The 25,152-nt window shown below is 37.9% G+C and overlaps 1 protein-coding gene and 1 long non-coding RNA gene across 3 annotated transcripts; one reads left to right on the forward strand and one right to left on the reverse strand.

Annotated features, from left to right (window-relative positions):
• Window positions 1-3,209: 3,209 nt before the first annotated feature.
• On the forward strand, window positions 3,210-20,872 carry LOC136751120 (interleukin-1 receptor type 1). 2 transcript variants are annotated; one of them, XM_066706449.1, is made up of 12 exons: window positions 3,210-3,440; window positions 5,670-5,732; window positions 11,855-11,941; window positions 13,335-13,584; window positions 14,447-14,630; window positions 14,840-15,005; window positions 15,395-15,457; window positions 15,857-15,986; window positions 16,371-16,516; window positions 18,387-18,530; window positions 19,510-19,677; window positions 20,174-20,872. In XM_066706449.1, exons 3-12 carry the CDS (start codon window positions 11,863-11,865, stop codon window positions 20,587-20,589), a joined length of 1,746 nt encoding a protein of 581 aa, XP_066562546.1. In that variant the 5' UTR covers window positions 3,210-3,440; window positions 5,670-5,732; window positions 11,855-11,862; the 3' UTR covers window positions 20,590-20,872. The 2 variants fall into 2 exon arrangements, with proteins under 2 accessions (XP_066562546.1, XP_066562545.1); XM_066706448.1 differs by lacking the exons at window positions 3,210-3,440; window positions 5,670-5,732 and adding an exon at window positions 9,480-9,619.
• Window positions 20,873-22,964: 2,092 nt separating this feature from the next.
• LOC136751122 (uncharacterized) lies at window positions 22,965-25,146 on the reverse strand. The gene is made up of 3 exons (XR_010816981.1): window positions 25,069-25,146; window positions 24,396-24,469; window positions 22,965-23,462 (listed from the first exon to the last, which is right to left on the reverse strand). It is a non-coding gene; the product is annotated as an uncharacterized LOC136751122 (long non-coding RNA).
• Between the last annotated feature and the right edge of the window lie 6 nt (window positions 25,147-25,152).

Raw genomic sequence — 25,152 nt, forward strand, 5'->3', positions numbered from 1 at the left:
AGCAGGATTTCAGTCAAGTGAGTTGTGCCAGGTGGATCCAGTTAGAGACAGTTAGGTATGAATTGGGGGCAGCTAGACAAAAGGGTACTTAGTGCTGTGCTGTTTCTCTGTGACAAAAAAAAAAAGTCAAGCAGTTGACCAGGGGACAGAAACCAAGAGCCCCCCCCAAAAAAAAAAAAAAAAGAAAACGTGCAAAATTTCTTGCAGAATGTCATGTTTGCTGAATGATTGCCTTCCTGGATAAACTCATCCAAGAAGATTTCATTTGTGAACATTGTCAGCATGTTGAAATCCTAGAGGTCAAGGTCTGTGATCTTGAGGCTCAGCTTGTTGATCTGCGCTGTATTAGTGATATGGAAGAATTGGTCAATCAGCCCATGAGAGAGATAGTGTGCACACCAAAACCTAGGAGAGTTGAGACCTCAGAGCAGGAAAGTTTACAGAACTGCTGGGTTACAGTAGGTCATAACCGCAGAAAATGGTGCGCACAATCCTTAAAGACATCCCAAGAGCTAGAAATGCCCAACTGCTGGACACTGAGTTGAACAGTGACAACTCAGAGGGTGATGGGGGTGCAGTTGAGCACCAGAGCACCATGGTGCCCACTCCCCCCCCAGAAGAGGGACGTAGTTATAGTAGGGAACTCAATTCTTAGAGGCGTAGGTCACACAGTGTGTTCTAGTGATAAGGAGACCCGCATGGTATCTTGCCTGCCTGGTGCTCAGGTTGCAGATCTCCCTAAACTAGTAGACGGGCTACTGGCCAAGCCGGGGGGGAATCCACTGGTCATGGGCCACATTGGAACCAATGACATAGGAAAAGGTAGGACAGAGGTTCTGCAAGACAAATTTAAAGAATTAGGAATGAAACTAAAGAGCAGAACCTCTGAAATACTTCCGGTAGCACGTGACATGACATTGAGGCAGAAGAACTCAACTTAGATCCTAATAATGAAACAGAATATTTGTGGGTTAAGCTTTTGAATAAAAGATCTGGACGATTAGTGGTAGGAGTGTGTTACAGACCACCCAATTCAGATATTCAGAAAGATGATGCAGTCCTGATTACACTGTACAATGCATGTAGCAAGGATGTGGCTGTTATAATGGGGGATTTCAATTTCAATGTAAAGAGCTTTTTTCAATACTACAACAACAGGAGGTCAATAAAGGAAGAAGTGAAACAGATAAAGGGCAAACATGGAAGTATCTTGGAAAAGAAACAAGATGTGGCAAATATTCTAAATGAGTTTTTTCACAGAGGTTTTTACAAAAGAAAAAACAGATAACATGCCACAGGTTAACAACCAGTCCAATCAAACCCTAAGAGATAAATGAGGAGGAGGTACTAAAGGGACTAGCAGAATTAAAAACAAACAAATCACCTGCCAGATGGTATATTTCCAACAGTACTTAAAGAAATTAGGAAAATTATTAATAGGCTGCTAACTGCAAGGTATTACATGTAGGTAACAAAAATGTCCACTATAATTACACTGTGGGAGGAATAGAACTAGATGAAGTAATGCATGAGAAAGGAGTCTACGTGGACTCCTCACTTTCTCCATCCAAACAATGTGGGGAAGCAATAAAAAAGGCAAACAGGATGTTAGGGTATATTGTCAAAAGTGTAGAATTGAGAACAAGGGCAGTGATGTTCAGACTGTACAATGCACTAGTTAGAGCTCATCTGGATACTGTGGACAGTTCTGGGCTCCACACTTCAAGAAAGATATCGCTGCTCTAGAGGCAGTTCAGAGGAGAGCAACCAGACTTATTCCAGGTCTGAAGGGAACGTCCTACTGAGAGACTGAGGAACTGAACCTTTTCACCCTGGAACAGAGGAGACTACGTGGGAACTTGATTCAAGTCTTCAAAATCATGAAAGGCATCGACCACGTCAAACCAGAGCTTTTCCAGATCAGCAGGGACACACGCACCCGGGGACACAAATGGAAATTGGGCTTCAAGGCATTCAGGATGGAAAACAGGAGACACTTCTTCACACAGAGTCGTCACAATCTGAACAAACTCCCCAGTGATGTGGCTGAAGCTGACAATTTGGGAAAATTTAAAATCAGACTGAATAGGATCCTTGGATAACTCAGTTATTAATGGACACCAAATGAGCACGATGGGTCAAATGGCCTCCTCTCGTTTGGAAACTTTCTTATGTTGTTATGTATTACTGTTGTAGGTGTGTGTTTTTTTAAACCTGGTTATGTGGCATTGATCCAAAGGTTATCAGGATAGGAAGCCTGTGTATACAACCCTCCAACCAAATACCTGTGTTTACAAGCCCCGAGTCATACAACCTGTATACTGATTGTGTTGATTGGAATAACCCAAACTAAAACAAATGAACAATGAAATCATCCCACTAAAATAAAGAAATGTGTACATTCAAACTAACAATTGCTTTATAAACAAAATAAATTAACAACAGTAACAATATAAATAATATAATACAAAAATAAATTCCCCAATACATCCCTAAGCTATATATATTTTTATTTTACATTTTAACTTGAATCCTTTCACCTGAAGTACTTGAATTATTATATATTTTATTAATTCAAACAGTAGGTAATAAGTATAGCATTTTATCTGTACTAATTTTGAAAACAAAATAGATACACTCACAGCTTATCTGACTTTTGATCATCACCAAGGACTATTTCAGTCTTATTTGTAAGCCAAAAACCATTACTTTCTCTAAGATGTGCATGTTTATTACCGAATACTATATTTCTTGTTTTGAAAATTGATGCACAATGACTACTAATGAAAATGAAACGTGTCACAATGCAATCAAAACCCGATGTTCCCAAAACTAAATGTGGAGGTTATGACAAGACACACTGTGGTCATTCTGGATGCTCTGTCAGGCTACTGATGTTTCTCAGGGTGTTGTGTAAGCAGACACTGTGAGGAAAAATGAGAAGTGAGTGGCAAGGCTTATAACAGTGCAAAACAGTCTTTCAGTCATTTAGTGTTAGCATCCATATTCATACTCATTATTAGCTGCAGTTCATATGTCACATTTCAATGCATGGTCTATTTCAAAACCAAGATATGAGGATGAGGAGAACAGACTCCTTCACTGATGTGGGAGGAACACTCCTATCCTGTCCTAAGCCTATCCCCACGTCCTGGGTTGTCTTAACATTAATCTCCACGCAGTTCTGCTCACACCAGTTCATGCAGAGCAGGATTTCTCTCCACAGAGAGCAGAGGAGATACTTGGAAAGCAGTAAACTGTGTCCCTGGGCACTAGACAGCACATGCGTACAGCTGTCCCACTGACGAGAAGTTGCTCAATCTTTGCACAGGCACAGATTTGCAAGGAAATTGCGAAACACTGCTCCGCTCCAGAAATGCACTTATACTTCGGCAGCCGTCGGGAACAAATGGACTGACATCCAGTTATGCTTATAAGAGGTACATCTCATTTTCCCCCCTGCTGTTTTGCTGCTGTTGAAGTATTGGTTTGAATGTGTGGCTTGAAAGAATGGGGGGCAACGACGAGAGGGAAGGGCGTTGCGTCAGAAAGACACAATGAAGCTCCAGGAGAGGTTGGACAGGGAAGGAGATGCAGGACGGCGCATCTGGGACTGGATTATACTGTGGTCCAGCTGTTTGAACGGCATGTGGTGTCAGTCTGCCCCGAGTCTATAGCTGGAGGATGAGCGCTGTGTAGATGTGTGCTTTCTGTCAGGTTTACTGGCTATGCATCATTTATCCGTGTTACTCACTGCTTTCAAGGTTAGAGTTGCTACAAGAGGGATACACATGTGAGTTTAATGTAAGAGGGTGATAGCATGCAGAAGACGCCTGGACAGTTACTTTGATGCAGATGAATAGGAGACGGACATGAATGGGAATGACCATGTATTTCTGTTGGCACCATGTGAGTGGTGGTCATCTTCAGGGGTTTTGGGAATCTGGCTCCACACGCTGTTGTTTTAAGGTGACGCAGGCGCATTTCGACACATGCAGCTGTCAGCGGTCGACTTGGATTAGTTCAGACCTGTTCAAACTGCACGATTCATAGCTGGTAGCCCACTGTGGTGTCTGAACAGGTCTGCTGTTTGCGGGTCAGGGGAAGATGCCTGGGTTGGATTTCATTCAACACTGGTGTTTTGAATTGAGAAAAATGACTGAATCCCAGTGTGGCTCTCAGTTATAGTGCTTCTACAGCATTTGCATTCCTTAACAGAGACCCATCTTCCCGAAGTGGTTCCCTAAAGCACTGGTAGCACACGTTAGGTAATCCGTGTGTTTCCTGATGATTTTATGGTTTTATGTATTTTAATACATTGTTGTCAACATGTGGGTTTATTAAGGCAGTTTCAACTCCAATCAGAACAAATACCAGTAAGTCCATGTAATTCCAGTAAAGGCAATGTATTATTGTTAGAAGTCCAAATAACCATGAATCATGGTGCATGTTTGTTAGTGTTAGAAGCATGCAAGACAATGCTGGGATTTATGAAGGAGAGGGTGGTTTCAGGACTCAAATGACTCAAACTGCTTATACAAATAACATGTGGCAGTGGCTGTTACCTGCAGCAAGCACCCCCAGTCTGAAGATCTACATCAGGGCGGCCACCCCTGTTACTGGAGAAGCACAATCCTGCAGGTGTTACAGCCAGGTCTCTCTAAATAATCAATCACTGGATACATCGAGCACATGCAAATTGTGACTGAGCCCTGTTCTTTTGTTCTGTTCTTTTTTTGATGTATCTGATGCATTTTCTGTTAATTTTCCATGCATTTGACTGTTTTTCTTACATTTTGTTGGTTTGGCAGTTCGCCATTTATTCACAAATTTAATTGTTTTGATTGATTTAATGCACTGTGTTTATTGAGTTTATTTGGTATTTTGGTTAAAACAATTTAGGATTTTAAAGGTTTTAAATTATTTTAGAATTGGATTTAAAAAAAATGTAATCATAAGTATTACAATTTTGAATGTTTTTATTTTGATGTAAAATACTTAACCCAATAATCAGTATTTTAATTAAGCCCAACAATTGGTGCAGTTAATGATTTGGATTAAACATTTGTTGAGAATAACTAAGGTTTGGTAACAAACTTTATTACCGGGCTGGCAGCTCTGGAGTTGAGCTTGAAACCAACACTTTAGCGTGAATGTGAAATACCTGGAGATGACATGAACGAGCGATGACAAGTCATCATGCACAGCTCAACAGAACCCAAGATTTCCATAGACCAATTGTAAATCCCTTTCATAGTGGAAGAGTGTCGTTGAATGAAGGGGCACATTGTTAGCTAGCCAGAGAACAGGCTCCACCGGCTCAGTGGGCAGAGTTTGGTTTTCAATTCTAGTTCAGCCCAGGTTGGAATTATAAAGCAAGAAAACAATAATCCACATTTAGGGGTTTACTCAGTAAAATGTTAACCTTCTGCCATTACATCATTATTACGATAATAATGCAAAATAAAACAAAAGGGACATTTTATTATTTTCAACTCATGCAGGAAGTTATAGTCATAATGCTGTCATCTTGCTGTTTGTGATACATTGCATTCTTTCTTTTTAAAAACATAATCTGGTGTGTTATACTTTTGTACACTATTTGACTTCAATGCCTTCTCTGAATAGTTTTGTGAGTCATTATTTATGTCACTCAATGTTTCTTTCAGATGTCGGTGTCCTTCACCTGTTTTCAGATCCTTGTGGCACTGCTTACAACACATAAACTGAAGGTAATCATGGTCTTTCTGGAAACAAACTTTTATCAATACTCCTATACATACCTCACATATTTGTGGGTTTTCAGTTCTTCTAGACTGCAAAGGCTACTGATCATAGGAAATGACTACAACATTGAAACTTGATGTAGAAAAAGCATGGAATTATACAAGGTAAATAATGATCAAACCTATGATCTTACAATTGTAAAATTTTCAGTCTGGCACTGAAACTGTCATAGCATTGTGAAAGGAAGTATATTCTCTTACTTTAACAGATATAAGTTCTGGTTTAAGGAGTTAACTATTGGGAACATTTGTTTAATGAGGATTTTAAGACAAGGGGGAGTAAACTTTTGAAACAAATCACTGTATAACATGATTTCCATCAGCGATGTGAATATTTTAAACTGTAGGATAAAAGCAAAGATAATGGCAGGGGCTGTATACAAAGATGTTTGGACACTCACTGAGCTGTAGACAACCCCCAGAGTTGTAATGCAAAAATCAGAATATGCAAATAAACATGAAAAATAAAGTTTTATTTTTGTGAAAGAGGGAGAGGTGTGAATATTCACTCATTCCTGCACTCAGTCTACTTCTGGGAGATCTTGATGGCAGCCATATAACATGAAATTCTCATATCAAAACAATGAAAAAAAGAATTGACATAGTTTCTGCTGTATGTGGATACTGAAATTACTTTTGTTTTTTTTCAGTCTGTTTTTTCCATAACCTACACTAATCCATAAGCCTGTGCAGAAGTTCAGTCTCCAAAGTCCCTTGCCTTCACACATTTAGACAGGAGTTTCTGAAAGCATGTTTCATACTGGCATTGCAGCTGGTGGCAACAGATTTACTCCTATGCAGACCACAGGAACATATGTAATTTCCATTGCTTTTTCACGTACCCTGGCTTAATGCAACCACAGATTTGAAGGAGTTAATGAAATAACTACCATTATGTTTCTGTTGTTTTTCTTGTCCATACATTTTCTCATGAGAGAGTGTGACTTTCCTTCCTTTTCACTGTCAGCACAGCAGGCGGAGTAGGCAAATTAGCATTTTGAGACGATGCCGTTTCAAAGTTTTGGGAATGCAAAGTTAGAATCTAACTTTTGCCTCACAGACCTTACATCAGGTCTCATTGTAGTAGGTAGGCGAGTTTCATAGATGCAGTGCCCTCCCATGATTTGTCCTGTTAGACCTGCAGTACTGGTCAGGATAGATGTTGGAATGCAGGGGTTTGGAACTCCATGGAAGCTTCTTAAAAATTGCTGCTTATAGGTCCCTGGGATATTCTTTATATTCTTGTCTGTGAAATGGAAAACATATTGCAGGCAAATTGCCATTGACTCAGTTTGCAGAGAAAGTGGTGTTCAATTGATTGCGGTCTCATTTTCCTGTCACGGTGTTCAGTGGCAGACAAACAACCATTTTTTTAATTTGTGTTTTCAGGTTTATTTTCATTTTGGTGAGAAAGTGACAGTGCCTTGCATGCTGCCTGATTATTAATGTGTGGGCAGATATTATGTTCAAAGTATTGTCTGGGAAAGATTGGAACCAGTATGTAAACTCTTGTCATTTTAAATATATTTTTTCATAGTTATATTTTACTGGTTGCTCTTCAAGGCAAATTATTTACTGTTACATGTCTTGTCAAGCCTCAATTGCCGTTTTCTTGCCGTTTTGAACTGTAAGTGACCTTGTAGTGCTATTAAACATTAACGTGGGGTTTATCTAAGCATGCTAAGTTTTATCTTACTGGCTAGGAGTGTTGAACTGTGTTGATGTTGAACAGACTACATGAAAAGGAATCAGGATGTTATTTTTTCAAGTACCAATGGGAATAAATATTAGACAGCATATTTCCTGCCATATTAATTAACATATGTAAGACAAAACAGATTACTATATTATCATTAGACTAGATATCAATCTTGAATGGAAAAACAACATGAAGTGTACTAAACTGAGTAATAGGATATTTGAAAACTTAGGGAGCTGTAAAGCACAGACCCCCACAATCGCCATAATGGATATTTTCTTTAAAGCTTTAGTGTGGGAAAAATGTGTTTATAAAAAACATTAACCACATTTTCTCAAGACAAGTTTTAAATAAGTTTATGGTTGTTTTTTTTTTTAGTCCTGAATCGTGGGAAATGCATATTCTGTACTCAGTCCTCACAGCACTGGCCTAGGTTGTTTTGGTAGCAAGCCCAGGTTTCTGTTACATAACAGTGTTTATCTTGATTTTTGTAATGAGCTCCTTCTTTTCACATCATGCACTCAGTAAGGTCTTTTAGATCCCACTCATCTTTTCATGTTTAAGTCCATCCTGATTTTTTATTGGATATGTATGAACTGATTGTGAAAACATACAGGGATTGTTTGAGGTACAACTCAGTCCCAAGAGAAATGGAAGAGAATATACAGCTCTGGAAAAAAATAAGAGATGACTTAACATTGATTTCTGAACTTGGACTGGTCTCTTATTTTTTTCCAGAGCTGTATATATTTGGTACTGTGCAAAAGGTGGGCCAACCTACCAGCCGAGTTCCTTCAAAAACTGTGTGCAAGTGTACCTAGAAGAATTGATGCTGTTTTGAAGGCAAAGGGTTGTCACACCAAATATGGATTTGATGTAGATTTTCCTTCTGTTTATTAACTTTGCATTTTGTTAATTGATAAATATAATCTATTAACATGTCTATTTTTTATAGCATTCTTACTTTACAGCATTTTTTCACACCTGCCTAAAACTTTTGCACAGTACTGTGTGTGTATATATAGATCTATATAATCTGATTATGGAAGAATTCCCAGCAAATCACATTGTGTGGTTGATTTGGGGGGAGTAAAAAAATGATCTTTACTGCAAGTCAACCACACAATGTGATTGTTAGAGAACAGGAAGGAGCACAAGGAGAACAAGTATGTCATTGATTATGATACATACTTATACATGTCAATTACAGCTCCACTACAGTGTCATCAAGGGATTCATCTAGCACAGTATTGCAGTGGTTCATGCCTAAGACTACAGCCTTGCCTAGATTATCCAGATTTGTAGATAATCAGCCTACACATTTGCAGTAGATTTATACAAGCAAATTAAAAAAACATTAACTGTGATTTGTGATGGGCTTCTCTGTTATAGAGCATGTTAAACTGTTCATAGGGACATTTCAGATTTGAAAGTACAAGGATACAAAATTAAACTACAATTGGAAGCAAAATGACTTTTATCCTACTTTGTAGCTGTGGTTTCTTCAACCTTATTTTCAGAGTGAAAAAAATTAATATTTGTAGTGCACAGTCTAGAAAGAAGTACCACGTTTCCATGATCCTTGGAAAGAAAACTCTGCTTTGCAGAGAGCAGATGTTAATGAGCATATATCAGGGACATCTTAAAATACCTAATTCAAGTATATTTTATCCTAAGATTAGTAGCATTTAAAGTCTGAAGCTTCCTAAACTCGGGAGGGAAGTGCAGCCTCCCACGTTTCCATTCCTCAGTGCGTGCTTCATTTTGTTGCTGTAGTTCCCAGATCGTTCTTAAAGTAACAAAGAACTGTGCAGCGGCAGTGACACAGAGTAGAAACTATGAACACTTTACTATTTATTTCAAAGAGAAAGATGGCACAAAGGACAGCACAAAACACAATGCCAAGCTTTGGAAATAATAACATAGATAATATAATCTAATGTTCACTGCCTGGCTTTCACCCAAACTGTGAATGTACTGCACTGTGATTCACTCTGTAGCTGTCTGAAGTGGAAGCTCCTGATTATGTCGTTGACGCAATGTCCAGGAAATCTCGCCTTCCAGACCATCAACAGTGAAAAGAAAGGTCTCTGTGCTGGGGGCCCTGGAGCTGCATTTCACTCTACATTGCACTGTAACTATTAAGTTCAATTTCATGGTTTCCCTTTTAAAAATGTAAAATTTGTAGGATCTAGCTAAGTCTGTGCCTTTTTTCTGTCTGGAAAAAGCATCATAAAATATAAAAAACATGTTTTTCATTCTAAAATCTAAGATCTCTGAGTAGTGCAATGCATAAAATCACCCCCGGGGACTATAAACAATTACCGTTGCAAAAGAATTAAAGTGACTAATATATGTTATAGGAAGTCAGTGATTTATGTATAGGCTGGCACAGTTTGTTACAGATAGATTCTAACAGTAATGCAGATTTCTAGCAGGATGTAGTTCCTGCCACATCATGTAACAAATGTGGAAATAATAAGCAAATGTACAAATAACACATCATATTTGTAATAATATTGAGACAACAGTTTAAAAAATGCCAATTGAAATAATGATTAGATCACAAAGAGTTATTCTCTCCTCGAATGTTTTAGTTCCTGAGGGTGGAAACAATCTAGAGCAGTTTAGCGTGACAGTTTGGGAGTCTGTCTGCAATTTCTAACTGTCCACTGTAAGCCCATGAGTTTGTTCAGCTTTAGCTAATAACCAGCCCGGCCTGTCAGCTGAGCCAGTGGAAATGTAAGCCTTCCAACGTGTTCAGTGTGTGTACTGTAAATGCCTCTCTCTGTGACTCACATTCAATCCCAAAAACTATTGCTCATCTCTAGGTATTTGAGTGGGAAGGCATCATATTTTCTGTATTAAGTGATTATTAAAGCTGTATTCTTAATGAGCATTTAGCTCCCAAATCAGCATGTCCTAACATGGTGATTCATTTACTTGCAATATCTCCACAGTGCTTAAATGCCTTTTGCTGTTATGTCTGCTCAAATGAATCCATATTGTTACTGTCCTGGACCTTGTTACTTTCTGGTACCTTACAGAAGTGCAACCAATCAAAACTAATAAATGACATGCTATCAGCAACATTGAGCAAGTGTTTGCATAAACACAATCACATGACAGCTCAGTGAAACCCAGAGTCAGACTCTAAACTATGAATTCAGCTTCCGGTCTCACCAATCTGCTACATGAAGCCGAATTAATGGTAACTGCTGTACACTTTGTTCAGCTACGATATGAACTCTGTGACATATGTTTTAGGTGTTGTTCTGTCAGTCCACTGTGTACTCTCAGAATTTCCCTGAACCATTATTGTCTTTGTAAATAGCTGGTAAAACATTAACCCATAATAGCAAGTCAGTTTCTTTATTATAAATCATATAGAATCTAGTTGGAGAAGAATATTATAAAATAAACTTACAGTAGTAATGAGATTTATATACAAATAGTTTTATTTTCACATTTAATAGATGTTTTTTAACTGTAGTAAATATAAGACAATTTATTTACGTTGAATCACTGTGAAGTGTGCCGTATGCATTAATTGATATTAAGATGTTTCACACAGGATAAACAACTTTAAATTCTTTGCCTTGGTTTTAAATATGTTTAAATAATGAGAGAAGGAAAACATATTGTACCTTTGGGTCAATTTCGAAAGACTATGACAGCTGTGGAGCTGCTTAAGAAATACTGTGTAGGAGGAGATATTTTTCATATATATCATTTGTATTTCAGGACAAATGTTCTCCATAATTTCTTTCTAGATGTGCTAACCTAAAACAGTTTTTGTAAATATATAAACATACAAGTTTGAGTATTCTTTACATTTTGTCAAAATATTGAACTGAAATATTAGAAACCCACATGCATCTATATTTCGCAAAGTACAGTAGAATGAGTTCCTTAAATAGACATGATCCTTTTCTTCATATTTCCTGTTGCTCTGTATTTGTACACTTAACTGCACAGTTTTCATCTGAATTTGGGTTAGTCTGTTTTTAAAGTGGTTCCAGTGTTTGAAACCAATCAATGTCTCGGGCATACCTCAAGGGAAATACCTGCTACATAATGTAGAGCTCAGGCTGAAATCCAAAAGACCATGACTTTATGCAAATACAGTAATAGCAGCACCAGAAAGCCCAATCTCCCAGAGCTTCCTTAAAGTGTTGCTGTGTTTTGAAATCCAATATGAAGCAGTTTAGTAATCAAACTCAAAAACACACCCTACCCCCCGTGTACCAATGACCCTGGGACTGACAAACCCTTCCAATGGAAAATCCAAAACATGTGACACATATGTACCCATTTCTGCATGAAGCTAATGTTGCTTATCTCACTGTTCCCTTTGTCTTGTTGACAGATACAGATATGGGCCCTGCATTGCTTTTCATCCTGTTGACTATCTCTGTACATGTCGACTCTCAATTACAGGAAGATACTAAAGAAGGTAAGTAGAAAATTATATTTTTCAGATCCCTAATCATTCAGAGCTTTGAGGTAGAGTCCCATACTGCAAGGTTACTCTACATGCATATTGTGGTACAGTGTGGGTCAGGGCAGGGAAAATACACCCTGCCCCGATCTAGATCTCTTTTTTTTGGTGTGTGGGCTGGTTGGGCACACTGTTCCCTAGACCACACAGCCTATGCCCACAATCTAGTTAAATCTTGTTAGTCAACTTGTTAGACCTCATCTGGAATAGTGTGTACTGTTCTGGGCACCACACTTCGATAAATAAATCACTGAGGCAGAGGTGAGCAACCAGACTTATTCCAGGTTTGAAGGGAATGTCATGCTCTGAGAGACTGAGGGAAATTGGGCTGCAAGGCATTCAAAACCAGACACTTCTTCACACAGAGTTATGTGGAACAAACTCCTCAGTGATGTCGTTGAAACTGAGAATTTGGGAATATTTGGGAACACTCTCAGTACCTACTAGCAGATTGATACCTGTGAACAAAATTATTGTTGGTTTACTTTTAGGACATTCCTGGAGCCACAATGAAAACTCATTGTCAACAATGCAAGCAAATAGACTGGACGTGATCCGTGTTATTAATGGACACCAAAGGAGCGTGATGGGTCAAATGGCCTCCTCTCGTTTGTAAACTTTATTTTTCTAATCTCCACCAGTTGTGGCTCTTATTGGCTCTATAGGGTCTCTTGGGGATATGGCAACAAACAAACCCTAGCTCTTTGTTGAGCCTAACCTAAACACAAATACAGCTCCCTAAACTACACATTACTAATGAAACAAACACAAACCAGCAACCAAGCCAAAGTCCCCAGTCCTAGATCAGGGTCAAGTTCCAATGCTACAGGTCGCTATCCGGGTTCTCGGGTTCTCTGTCCCTCTGTCCCTCTGTCCCTCTGTCCCTCTGTCCCTCCATCCCAACAACAAAGGACTTTGGCTTCCTGTTTATATACAAGAGCCTGGCCAATCTGGGAAGCTCTATCCATCAGGTGCTTCCCCTGGAGTGAGTCATCTACTGGGTATATGGGAGATATAGTGCTTGACAGGATGGCTTGTCCCTGCCCTGCCCTGCCTAGCACTCTACCACAATATTTAGATATCTATGGGTTTTTTTTATGCTCCCGGTATGTGATAAAAATATTTGTCTTGTAATCCCTTAATTGTAACTCTTGTTTATACCCAGTGTAATCCTATTAAAATAAGGATTGTTGCAGTGGACTAGAACAGGTGTGCCATATTAAATTAAATCCATCGTAATATATTGTAATGTTGGGCTGTTATTGTGATTAGGTGTGCCTGCAGTACAAAGTTGGCCATCCCTGTGATCTTTTTGCCATCTCAATGTGTGTATTTGTTTTATGCATAGAGCCCTGCACAGACTACGGTGTGGACTTTGAACGCGTCTACACCATGGAGGGAGAGGCTGTAGTGATGAACTGTTCCTTGCTGGTAGCTCTGCCATTCAACTCCAACACTACATACACCATTTCTTGGTTTAAAAATGAATCTCAAAAGGAGTTCACAAGAGCAGAGGCCAGAATACAGGCAGTTAGAGAATTGCTCTGGTTTCTCCCTGCCATTTTGGAGGACACGGGCCACTATGTGTGTGTTCTCGGGTGAGTTTGTGGTGTTTGTGCGGTCCCTTGTGTTTGGGCATCTGAGTTTTCTGTGTATGGTTGTGTACATTTAAATAAAATCTTGCCAGGTCTCCAATGCTGTACATCCGTAGATATTGGTTGTGCATCAGTGGGTAGAAATAGCACTGGACTTGATAAACCATAAAACATAAACCCAAGTGACTGAAAAGGGACAAGTGTCCAATATGGATGTTTTGTTTTTGCCAAAAAATATTGTATAATAAGTTCAGTGAGTGTGATGTGTACTGTAGGACTTGAGATTGAGAATTTAAGCAAATGATAGCAAATGGTGTCTTAAGTTCACAAAAAGGTGCAATACTGTACAGGAAGGTGTGCTGTAAACAGTTTTATTTTTGACGGTTTGTTAGTCCTTCAGAAATGAAGCCGAGGAGTCTTTTGGGAAATAAATATTCCGGAGTTATTGTTCTGCACTGTGCTTGAAAAAGTGACTATTCAACTCTTTCCTGTTCAAGCTCTTTTATATACTGCATTAAAACATGTATACATGTTTTCATTGGCGTACTTCTAATTAAGGAAACAAAACAAAGAAAGGATGAATTATGAATTTACATTTACTTTCAGTCTTTTCCTGAAATTAGGTTTCCAGATGTCAGGTAGCGTAGAGGTTTGCGAACCGGTTACACTTGAATAAAATTGTCTTGTCTTGCCCTCTTGTGGTAGGCGTGAAGGAAGAGACAGAACTGCTGGTATCTTGATTTATTAAACATAACTTTCTGTATTCAAAGTTATGCATGTTCTAGCTATATTTATGTCATTTGTTTTGTTATTTTTTAATTTGTTTTTGTTCAAATGTATTTATTTACCATTCTGTGTGCCCCAGAACCCCTCAAAGCTGCTATAAACAGGCAGTACTCCTGATTGTGAATGAGACCAAGAATGATGACTGTAACTACATCTATAAGGCCGGTCAGCAGCTCGCAGTGTCAGCAAATGGGAATATAGTTTGTCCTGCAATTAACATATTTGTGAGTGAAGCAAGCAGTTACGAATTCCTGTGGTACAGGGTGAGTTCTCATACTAGTTGTATTAACCGCCACTGTTTCAGTGTTTCAGGGACGGCGAGTAATCTTGAGATACTGCCTGATTTCTTATCAAGCACATGACATCAGGAAAACACCACTATAGGGACATTTATCCACAAACTAGAGAGTGGTGATATTAAGGAAACATTAAATTAAAAGGCATATCATTATTGGTTTCCTTTTTTCCACAGGATTGTGAGCTAATAAAGGAAGGAAGCAAGTTTCTGTATCGGAATGACTCCCTTTTGATTACAAATGTTTCTGTCAAAGATAAAGCAAATTATACATGTAGAGTGAATTTTATTTTAAATGGGACAACATACTATGCATCAAGGACTTTAGAACCTGAAATCAAAAGTAAGTCAATACAGTTGTCACAAACTTTTTAAAAGCACACTTTATTTATTTATGTATTTATATAAGTTGCAAGTCCTCAGGCAGTATCAAATGTTGGTTATTCCATACTTTTTAAAAGGTAGCATAATTTTTCACCTTTATTGTATTTTATTTGAAACTAATTAAATGGAAGACTGAGTCATGTATTATGTGAACTGAACATTTCAATATTAATCTATAATGTACTATCATTGACTGCTGTATATTAGCTGTAACAGTAAGCACCTCAGGGAGGAGAGTGCCATCTATTGACAAGAATTGGAAGTGCCCCACCCACACATAAACATAACAAATCTTGCACTAGAGGGGAATACTTTAAAAGATCTAATTCATATTTTCTTTCTTTACAGTGGACTGGTATTTAAGCCCAGTGATAATAGCGCCACACAATAACATTGTTAAAGCAGATCTTGGTAAGTGATTCTAACCCTAAATTAATAAATCTCTGATGCAGGGGAAGCATTTTAAACTGAGGCTGCATTCAAAGCACATGACATTGTTTTATACAAGCAGGATAAATAGTAACATCTGTAACATGGATGGAGTTCTGTAAATCTGAAAAGGTCCTGGATTTGCCCTATTATAATTGTAAAAGGGGCATCCACGATAATCCAGTAATTTTGAGGTATACTATATTTATATCTGCTTTTCAATTAATCTAATGATCAGGAATGTGATCTCATTAAGAGCAGAAGATAATGTAAAATAACTAACTAGGAAGACCAATGAATTTCACCAGAAGATGAGGAGAAAATCATAATTGTCATAATATTTGAATGATACATCAAAACCAATTTGCTGTTGTCTTACAGGAAAGAAATTCAACACAACCTGCAAAGTGTTTGTGGAAGGAGTGGGAAGACACGCCGTAGATGTGATTTGGGCATCTAACGTGTATTTTTCGAAGAATCCCTCAGACCGCATCTTTCAAAGGAAATTAGAGTATGTGGGCATTGTTTCTCTTAGAGATTGTGAATATCTGATCATCCATGAAGAACTAATAGTGAAAATATGTGATTTTCTGTTGCTGAATTGTCTCCAAATGGAAAGCTTCTTAAAGTGTGTTAATGAACTTCATCAGTCTGTGTACCCTACAATGTCTATTCATTTATAAAACTCAGTTTTATGCAGTCAGCTGCCCAGTGTTTATGGTGAGGTTAGTGATGTGTTTTAAAGCCAGCAGAGAAAATGGTCTTGCAGAAGGCCGTCTCCACACTGCTGAAAGCACTGAAATGTGCAGTGGGGGGAAATACATATGACATGATCCCTTTCAGTCTGCTTCTTCAGAGTGTGTCAGTGTATGTGACAGTTTTTCTTTTTTTGTAGGGACAGAAAAGTGAAAGGAGGCACGTGGATTGAGGTTTTACTGATTATTTCTGAAGTGAAAGAAGAAGATATTAATCAAACGTTTCAATGCATAGTTTCCAGTGCGAAAGGCTATGCCTGGGCTGAGTTCATTTTACAAAGCAATGGTAATTGGACAGATCCTGCACTCTTCATTTGTTTTATATTTTTCTTTCTTTTTATTCCCTTATTTAAGTGAATGCAAGTTGTCACAGTACAATGACTGTTTATAGTTTATAACATTTATACTGGGAGCCACTGTATTGAAAGTTTAAACACATACATTCAGTTAACCTAGGGGTCTTAGGGTTTGTCCACAACGCCTGTACAAAGGATAATGTATCAATTGTAATAAGCAAGTTTATTAAACTCTGTGTGTGCCCTCTTGAGTAGAAGTATCTGGCCTAACAAAATCAGTATGATTTGGCACACAGTGTTTGCACTGTAGGGTTGAGTGCCTCACACTGCTTCATTTAGACTAGGAGATAAGGAAAAGGCAGTTACACACAATGATGACGCAAAGAAGTGACCAGCAACTAGTTTTATGCATTACTATACTTTTATCAATCTGAAAGTAATGCATTGGTTGGTTTGATCATTATGTAGTTATTTATGCACAGTATGGCGAGCAGGTAAGTTATTATTTCTTAGCACATTGAATGAAGCTGTCCATCAAAATGTTATTGTCAAATATCCACATTTATCTTTCAGATCGAGGATACTACCAAAAGGGGGGTGGGTCATTACCATGCAAACTCAGTGAACACGAGGCTTTGTGGCAGTGTGTGTCACTAGTGTCAAAACAGGCAGAGGGGTGTGTCTGCCTGAGTGACGCACACACTGGCCTATAGGCAGCTTTGTTAGACAGAAGTGTTCACTGAGTTCCCATTACAATCTCTCATCCCCCATTGGGTAGTATCCTCTTTCTCAGATAACCGGTGTTGCATTCACAACCTGTTGACATTGCTGTTGAATAGTTAATTTGATTTGCAGTCTGGTTAATTAAAGCTTCATTCCCCAAATTCCCGTTACTGCGTTGATCTTGAAGTCCATTGGTTGGATTTTGTCTAAATAATTTTTAATGCTAGAGTTACTCGAAATCTAATTTAAATTTTCAGTATTCAATGTCACAGAAATTAATGTCCTTTTACCTCTCTGTTTATGTATTTCCTTTTAACATCAGGAATTATTCTCATCATCCTTTCTTAACCTTTATCCATAACTGTCACATTGGCTACATTGTACGCCCTTCTTGACTTCTTTATATCCTCTATTTTCTGCACAGTAACCAGTTCTCATCTCACATGTTAATATGTCTTTGCACGGCTACAGTTTTCACTGAAGAACGAATCTATTGTGTTTAACATAAATCTGCAGGGAGCCACTGACAAACACTGCTGCTGTTTCTTGATTAAATAAATCTAACAATGAATTTACACATTTACACAGCCATTCCCCTGATCCTTACAGAATACTATTACCATGCAGGTTTTTTAAATGGATTGTTGAGCAATTGATAAGCATTCAGGAAACAACGAAATACCCAAAAACAAAAATATAAAACAGCCAGTGACTGTAGATGTTATTGAACACTAGATGTCTCTCTTGTGTTTCATTACTGCCATAGAGACTCATAGATTGAATACTGTTTTTAATTAGGGAATTCAAATAAATGACACTAGGGGAATTTTGAATGCAGTTTTTAAGTCAAACATTTCAATGTGTGAAGAGATGTGATAATATTTCTATAACCTGTCATTTGCAGGGGTAAATCTAAAAAAATATAATGTGTAATATAGTGTTATTTTGTAATACTTCTGATGTTTGATAATTTCTTGACTTGGTGTCAGAAGTATTATTGCATGTGTGAAATATTACACAGGATCAACACCAATGTTCTGATGTTTTCTCCCACAAAGCTACTTAGAAGCTCAACATTTTTTAAAGATCAATCCTACAATGCCTTTACATATGCTATTTGTATCTTTTTCTTCTTAGGCCCAAACTTCATCATTTATATTGGATTTGCATTTGCCACCCTGACAGTAGTACTCATAATTAGTGTTACTACTTACAAGATCTTCAAGATAGACATTGTCCTCTGGTATAGGAGTTCTTTTCATCATCTCTACAAAAAGCCAGGTACATTTTTAGCTCTTTTAATTTCATATCTGTTTTATTTATTATGAGTCTATATGCAAGAAGATGAATTAAAAATACAGGGGCACATTCATATAGACCACTTCTCTGACACAATTAGAAAGATGACACAGGGGTTTTAAAGCAGCTGTCGCCCAGGTGATTTACAACCCAGAATGCAGTAAATGTCATTTCCTACACCATGCAGTAGCACAGACCCGTTTGGATGTAATATAGCACTCACTAGTAATTAAATGTGTTTTTCTTATTTTATATTGTTTAATCTATGTGGAATAGCAGTGTTTGTAAACCTCTTTCAGTTTTATCGTAATTAGTTGCTGTGGTTTCCAGAGAATGGTTGCTACTGAATTGAGTAGCACTGTGTAACTTCCTTTCCTTTTAAGTCACATTTTAGTTTTTTCTTATATTCTATGGAAACTTTTGGGCTTTATGTTCAGCAGATAAGGTATACAGGTTACAAGCTTCTAGTTTCTAGTGTTATAAAGCATGCAATGAACAACCCTAGTTACTCAATTTGTAACACAGAACCTGTTATAATATCATGTTGTCATGTGTTGTTTAGTTTTAATCATGTTTAAATGGTTGGCATATATATAATACAACATGTTAAAATAATAAATAATTCATAATAAATCAAATTGTCAGACACATATGCAAATAAATTGCATATATACACCATCAAATGTTTAATTAACAAACATTCTATCAATTTATTTCACAAAGACTACGATTATCATGTAGTGATACCAAATGAGAATCAGAGCACAGAATATTTTTGGCACTCAATAATAATAGTATTATTAAAACATAAAGTGATATACTGAAAACATATTTAAACAGATGGTGTATTATTATGATACTATTGTATTAAAAAATAATGAAAAGCATTCTGAAATGGGATCATGGTTGATATCTCTTTGTTTTTGTATGTTTTTATCTGATAATCATTTTTACCTTCCAGAGTCTGATGGAAAATCCTATGATGCTTATGTAATCTACCCAGACATATACGAGGGGCAGTCTGAGACGAAGGCAGAAGTGTTCGCCCTGCACACTCTGCCCCAGGTCCTGGAGAGGAAGTGTGGGTACAAGCTCTTCATCTGTGGAAGGGATGGATTACCTGGAGAAGGTTGGTTCTCTGAAAATGTCGGGCCATAGACACTCATTACGTTTGTGAGGCGCAGAGTCTTTATTTCTGACTCTACAGATCTCACTGATAAGGAAACAAGTACATCAAATAAGCTATCGAGTTCCTAAAGGTGGTAGAAGATTGAAAGTAAAGGAAAAGAAAACTCCTATTGGTATAAATGCTTTATCATACTTGAAAAGGTTATCATTTGAAAAGTAGTTCAAGCTTAGACTTGGCTTTGAAAACTCACTTTTGTAATACAAAGTGTAACTAAACGATCTTTGGTATTTCAGAAGTATTCCTTTGGCCCCTGTGCTGTAATCATAACTGTAATCACAGAGTGTTTTGGGGCGGTGGAAACAGGAAGACAAGTGCAAGCATCAGTGATTGTATCATCCGTTTTTGTTCTTATTTAGGACAATTTTGGATTGTACATGCTCTAAAGATGCCCCTGCTCTACATCTAACATGTTGTTCTTTCTGGGTTTTCTTCATAGCTGTGGTGGATGTTGTCACTGAGAACATAAAGAAGAGCAGAAGACTCATCCTGCTTTACACCTCGAGCACATTCTTCAGTGCGGAGAGCCATGCGCGCTTTGAGCAGCAAAGTGGGATGTACAGCGTATTAGTAGAAGGGACAGTGCCAGTCATCCTGATCGAGCTGGAGGAAATAAAGGATTATTCAGACCTTCCCGAATCAATACAACATTTAAAACGGAAGCAAGGAGCCCTAAAATGGAAAGTTGGAAAGTCTGACAAATCATTTTCCCCATGTTCAAGGTTCTGGAAACATGTACAATACAAAATGCCACTAAGACAAAGACCCTCCTATTCAGAAAAGAGTACAGCGTTGAACTGTTGGACCTGTACTGGTACTGGGGATGTTCTCAATCACCATATTCCCTTAGGGTGACTTTGGATAATTTGAAATCGCAGGTTTGCGCCCCAGCATTTTGACAATTTCATTCTGCCTGGGCGGTGGAGTGAGCTGAAAATGATGTCATTGATACCCTTTCACTTGGACTATCAATCACATTGTTTATGGATTCAAATGTGGCAAATCTGCAGTGGATTAGTTTCCAGCAGAGAAGGACCCCAAACCCAGGAAGCCTCATTCTAGTTTATGCAGTAATCCTATTTACTTTATTTGTTTTGTTGTTGTTTGTTTTTTAAATAAAATACAGTAAATACTTTGACCTGCAGTGGTTATATCTTGTAAGAGAACTCATGTAATATCTGCTGATTCCAAGCTATATCCATACATACATAATTACATAGCAATACTGGCTCAAGTCTCACTGTCACACCTAGTGCCCTGCAAATAATTTGAGTTATTGTGCACTTAATTTATTCAGATTAGATTTTGTTTGTTTCACATCAGGTAAATTTAATCAAACTTTGCACCGTTTCACTTTGTACTTTTTCAAATTAGTTCGGTTCGCATGAGTAAAAAAAAAAAAAAAAAGCGTATTTTGCATGCTGTAGTTTTGCTCTACCTGTGCTTTATTTGGTGTTTTTTTGTGTTAACCACAGAAGAAATGGAACACATCAGTGAAGACGTTTTTGCAAGTATTGCATTGTTGGTTAATAGTTTGTAGGGTTTCAAAGAAGTAACTAGGCAGGGCAATTCCTTTGAGTTCGTCACTTTGTCCTTTGGTTCGCTGTTTTGAGTGGTTATTTTCCATGTGAACCAGAATGTGTTTGCTTTCACATTGCCAAAAAAATGGTGGAGCAATGTCACAAACATACTGAGTTCACTTTCAAAGAAACTATCACTTTCTAGTGGTCTTGGTCCATGTGGTTTGATCCGCATCCTGGAGCCACAACGTCCCTGTATCAGATATTTTACATTTACTAGCTCCAAATGAACTGAATGCACTTCAGTCTGCATGAAACACAAGGTTATGTATGCAGTCCCGGCTAACTGAAAAAGAGACTAACACCCAAAAGGGACTATGGGTAATTATATGCATGCAGTGGATTTTGTGAAAAATGTTTATATATACAATAGGTCAGGTCATATCACAACAGTCATATGACTCTACTGGGTGCTGAGAAGTGCCTGTGGTAAATGGTTCAAATCCTGAGAAACTCTGACCTGTGCATGCTACACATGTACATTGGCAGGTGGAGTTCATCCTCCCTCCTTCTCTTTTGCCATTTGCACTCATTGTGTCCTGTTCGGGTGCTGCAGTGCTACATGAATCGCACTAAGGGGTTCTTCGCACAGATCAGTAATTTGTGTGTAAAGGTGTGTGGACATTGGGACAGGGTTTATCTAAACCGCCTGTCCCATTGGATTGTGGACACTATTGGGATGAGCTACAAGACTCTGGTATATTTCCTTAAAGGCAGTTAAGCTGTCACACCAAGCTCCTCACAAATCATGTTGGAAAAAAAAAAAGCCTAAATACAATGTAAGAATAGAGAGATTCCAGGCACAATATAAGGTATAGTGTAAATCAAGAAACAACTATACACAGTTACCCTGTTACTGTACAGTCACATTGTTTTTGCACTGGTAATTAATGTAATGCTCAAAATATGAAACCAATGTTTGGTGTGCTGCTTTCAGAAAATACACTTTCTATTCCTAGAGTAACCTTTCAACCACAAAATGGTGCTTCACTATCAAAAGATTGTCTTTACTTTCCATTTGGCTGAAATTACTGCAGGGACTTTGAATTTGAAGTTTATGGGTAAATTCTAAATAATGTAGTTGTACTCCTTTTACATTGTTGTGGAACTCGTTTGTCATACCTCTTGTCATTAGCTTGTCAGGACTTATCTGAAAAACATTGTTTTGATTTAATCCAGTGGTTTTCAAACCGGTCCTGGAGTACCCCCTGCCCGGCTGGTTTTTGTTCCAACTGAGGTCTTAATTGCTTAATTGAATCCTTAATTGGCAGGGCAGGTGGTACTCCAGGACCGGTTTGAAAACCACTGATTTAATCAATATTATGTTTTCTTTTCCATCAAAAAACCCAACATTCATTCCAGGGTAGAATATTAATGTGACATTTGAGCTGTACACTACAGGAGGACATGAACCTAAGCTGTACAAAAAAAGCTGATAAATTAATATACAACAATATCCAAAACTTTCAGTCAAATGGCAAGTGAAACATAATACAATGACTCAAATTCATGATTTTTTTAGAATCCATGTTTGGAACACCTCTTGTCACCTGAACCATTAAAATAATCTAGATTAAGATTTGTATGCATGTATGTATGTATTGCATTGCCTAGTATTTACACATACAAAGGTTACAACTTTATTATGTAAAACACATGGAGAATACATATATTGTAAAATGTCCACTATAATTATACTGCGGGAGGAACAGAACTAGATGAAGTAACCCATGAGAAAGATTTAGGAGTCTACGTGGACTCCTCACTTTCTCCATCCAAACAATGTGGGGAAGCAATAAAAAGGCAAACAATGTTAGGGTATATTGTCAAAAGTGTAGAATTGAGAACAAGGGCAGTGATGTTCAGACTGTACAATGCACTAGTTAGAGCTCATCTGGATACTGTGGACAGTTCTGGGCTCCACACTTCAAGAAAGATATATCGCTGCTCTAGAGGCAGTTCAGAGGAGAGCAACCAGACTTATTCCAGGTCTGAAGGGAAAGTCCTACTGAGAGACTGAGGACCTGAACCTTTTCACCTGGAACAGAGGAGACTACATGGGGACTTGATCCAAGTCTTCAAAATCATGAAGGGCAACGACAACATCAAACCAGAGGAGCTTTTCCACATCAGCAGGGACACACGCACCTGGGGACACAAATGGAAATTGGGCTTAAAGACGGAAAACAGAAGACACTTCTTTACACAAGAGTTGTCACAATCTATAACAAACTGCTGAACATTTGGGAACATTCACAAATAGACTGGATAGGATCCTTGGATAACTCAGTTATTAATGGACACCAAACGAGCACAATGGGTCAAATGGCCTCCTCTCGTTTGGAAACTTTCTTATGTTGTTATGTATTACTGTTGTAGGTGTGTGTTTTTTTAAACCTGGTTATGTGGCATTGATCCAAAGGTTATCAGGATAGGAAGCCTGTGTATACAACCCTCCAACCAAATACCTGTGTTTACAAGCCCCGAGTCATACAACCTGTATACTGATTGTGTTGATTGGAATAACCCAAACTAAAACAAATGAACAATGAAATCATCCCACTAAAATAAAGAAATGTGTACATTCAGACTAACAAAAGCAAATTAACAACAGTAACACTATAAATAAAATTGTTACTCGTTTGTAAACTTTCTTATGTTCTAATGTTATTAATGTTTTCATAAAGAATAATTCAGCAAGATACTTTACCTAGATTGCTCCACTTTAAAAACCAACAGCTGTATGAAGGGGTAATTGTATTTTAAAAATTAGTGTCATATACTGTAACAATTGTAAGTTATCCTGGATAAGAGATATAACAATATATTGTCTGCAGTTGTGAACCAGTAAAACAGGTGAATGGAATTGCGCAATGAGTATAAACTAGGCTACTTCAGTAAGTATCTTTAAAGGAAGTGACTGTTTCTCGGCTCAATGAAGACGAATAGCCATACAAAGAGCATACACAAGAGCTTATAAAAGACTGACAAAAACAAGCCTATTTATTTAGGCTCAATACATAGCTGGCACCCTGCGTGGTGCATGGGAGACAGCTGGAGGAAGTTGAAGTTTCATATCACCTTTTTAGATGTGACGGTAATATGAACATTACTCTGAATCGTGTGTCCTCAGTCTGTAGGTTAAACAGCCACACCTGGGAAACAAGACCGACATCTGGAAACTGGAAAACCTGGTTTCAGCCTATCATTACAAGAGTTGAATATTTTCGCCATTGTATTTGTGTCTGTTGTTTGGGGTCCAGAACTGTGCAGTGCTGGATAAAGGTGGATTAAATGTCTTTATATTGACTGCTGAAATGAAATGCTTGGAAGTATTTAGGCGTGCATGAATTGAAAACCGCAAGTGGAAAGTTGCACTTTCCTCTCTAGACCAAATTACGTGACCTGCTCTCCCCCGTCAAACGTCAACTTCAACACACACGCATATGATAACGTGTTTGAAAATACTTTGTAATGGGTGCAATAATTAAAGTAATTTGGTCTAGAGAGGAAAGTGCAACTTTCCACTTGGGGTTTTCATTTGACGCTGATTATCCTCAAACTGTATGTGTGCTGAACTGCTCTGTGTATGAGGCTATTTCAGCGCGCATGTGTTAGCTTGACCTACAATGCGTGTTATGTTACAGAGGAGGAAACTCAAGTTATGTTAAGACTATCTTTTAATAATCCTAATGCAACAATCCACATTTGTTGTAATTCTTTATATATTATAGCAGTATAAACTACCACTTACATTTGAATTCGACTTGATCAGGAGTGTAGATGTACCAAAAACTATCAAAAGACGAGCAGATATTGAAATGTGAACCAGCTGGGC

The sequence above is a fragment of the Amia ocellicauda genome, chromosome 6 (genome assembly GCF_036373705.1).
Source record: "Amia ocellicauda isolate fAmiCal2 chromosome 6, fAmiCal2.hap1, whole genome shotgun sequence".
Classification (NCBI taxonomy): Eukaryota; Metazoa; Chordata; class Actinopteri; order Amiiformes; family Amiidae; genus Amia; species Amia ocellicauda.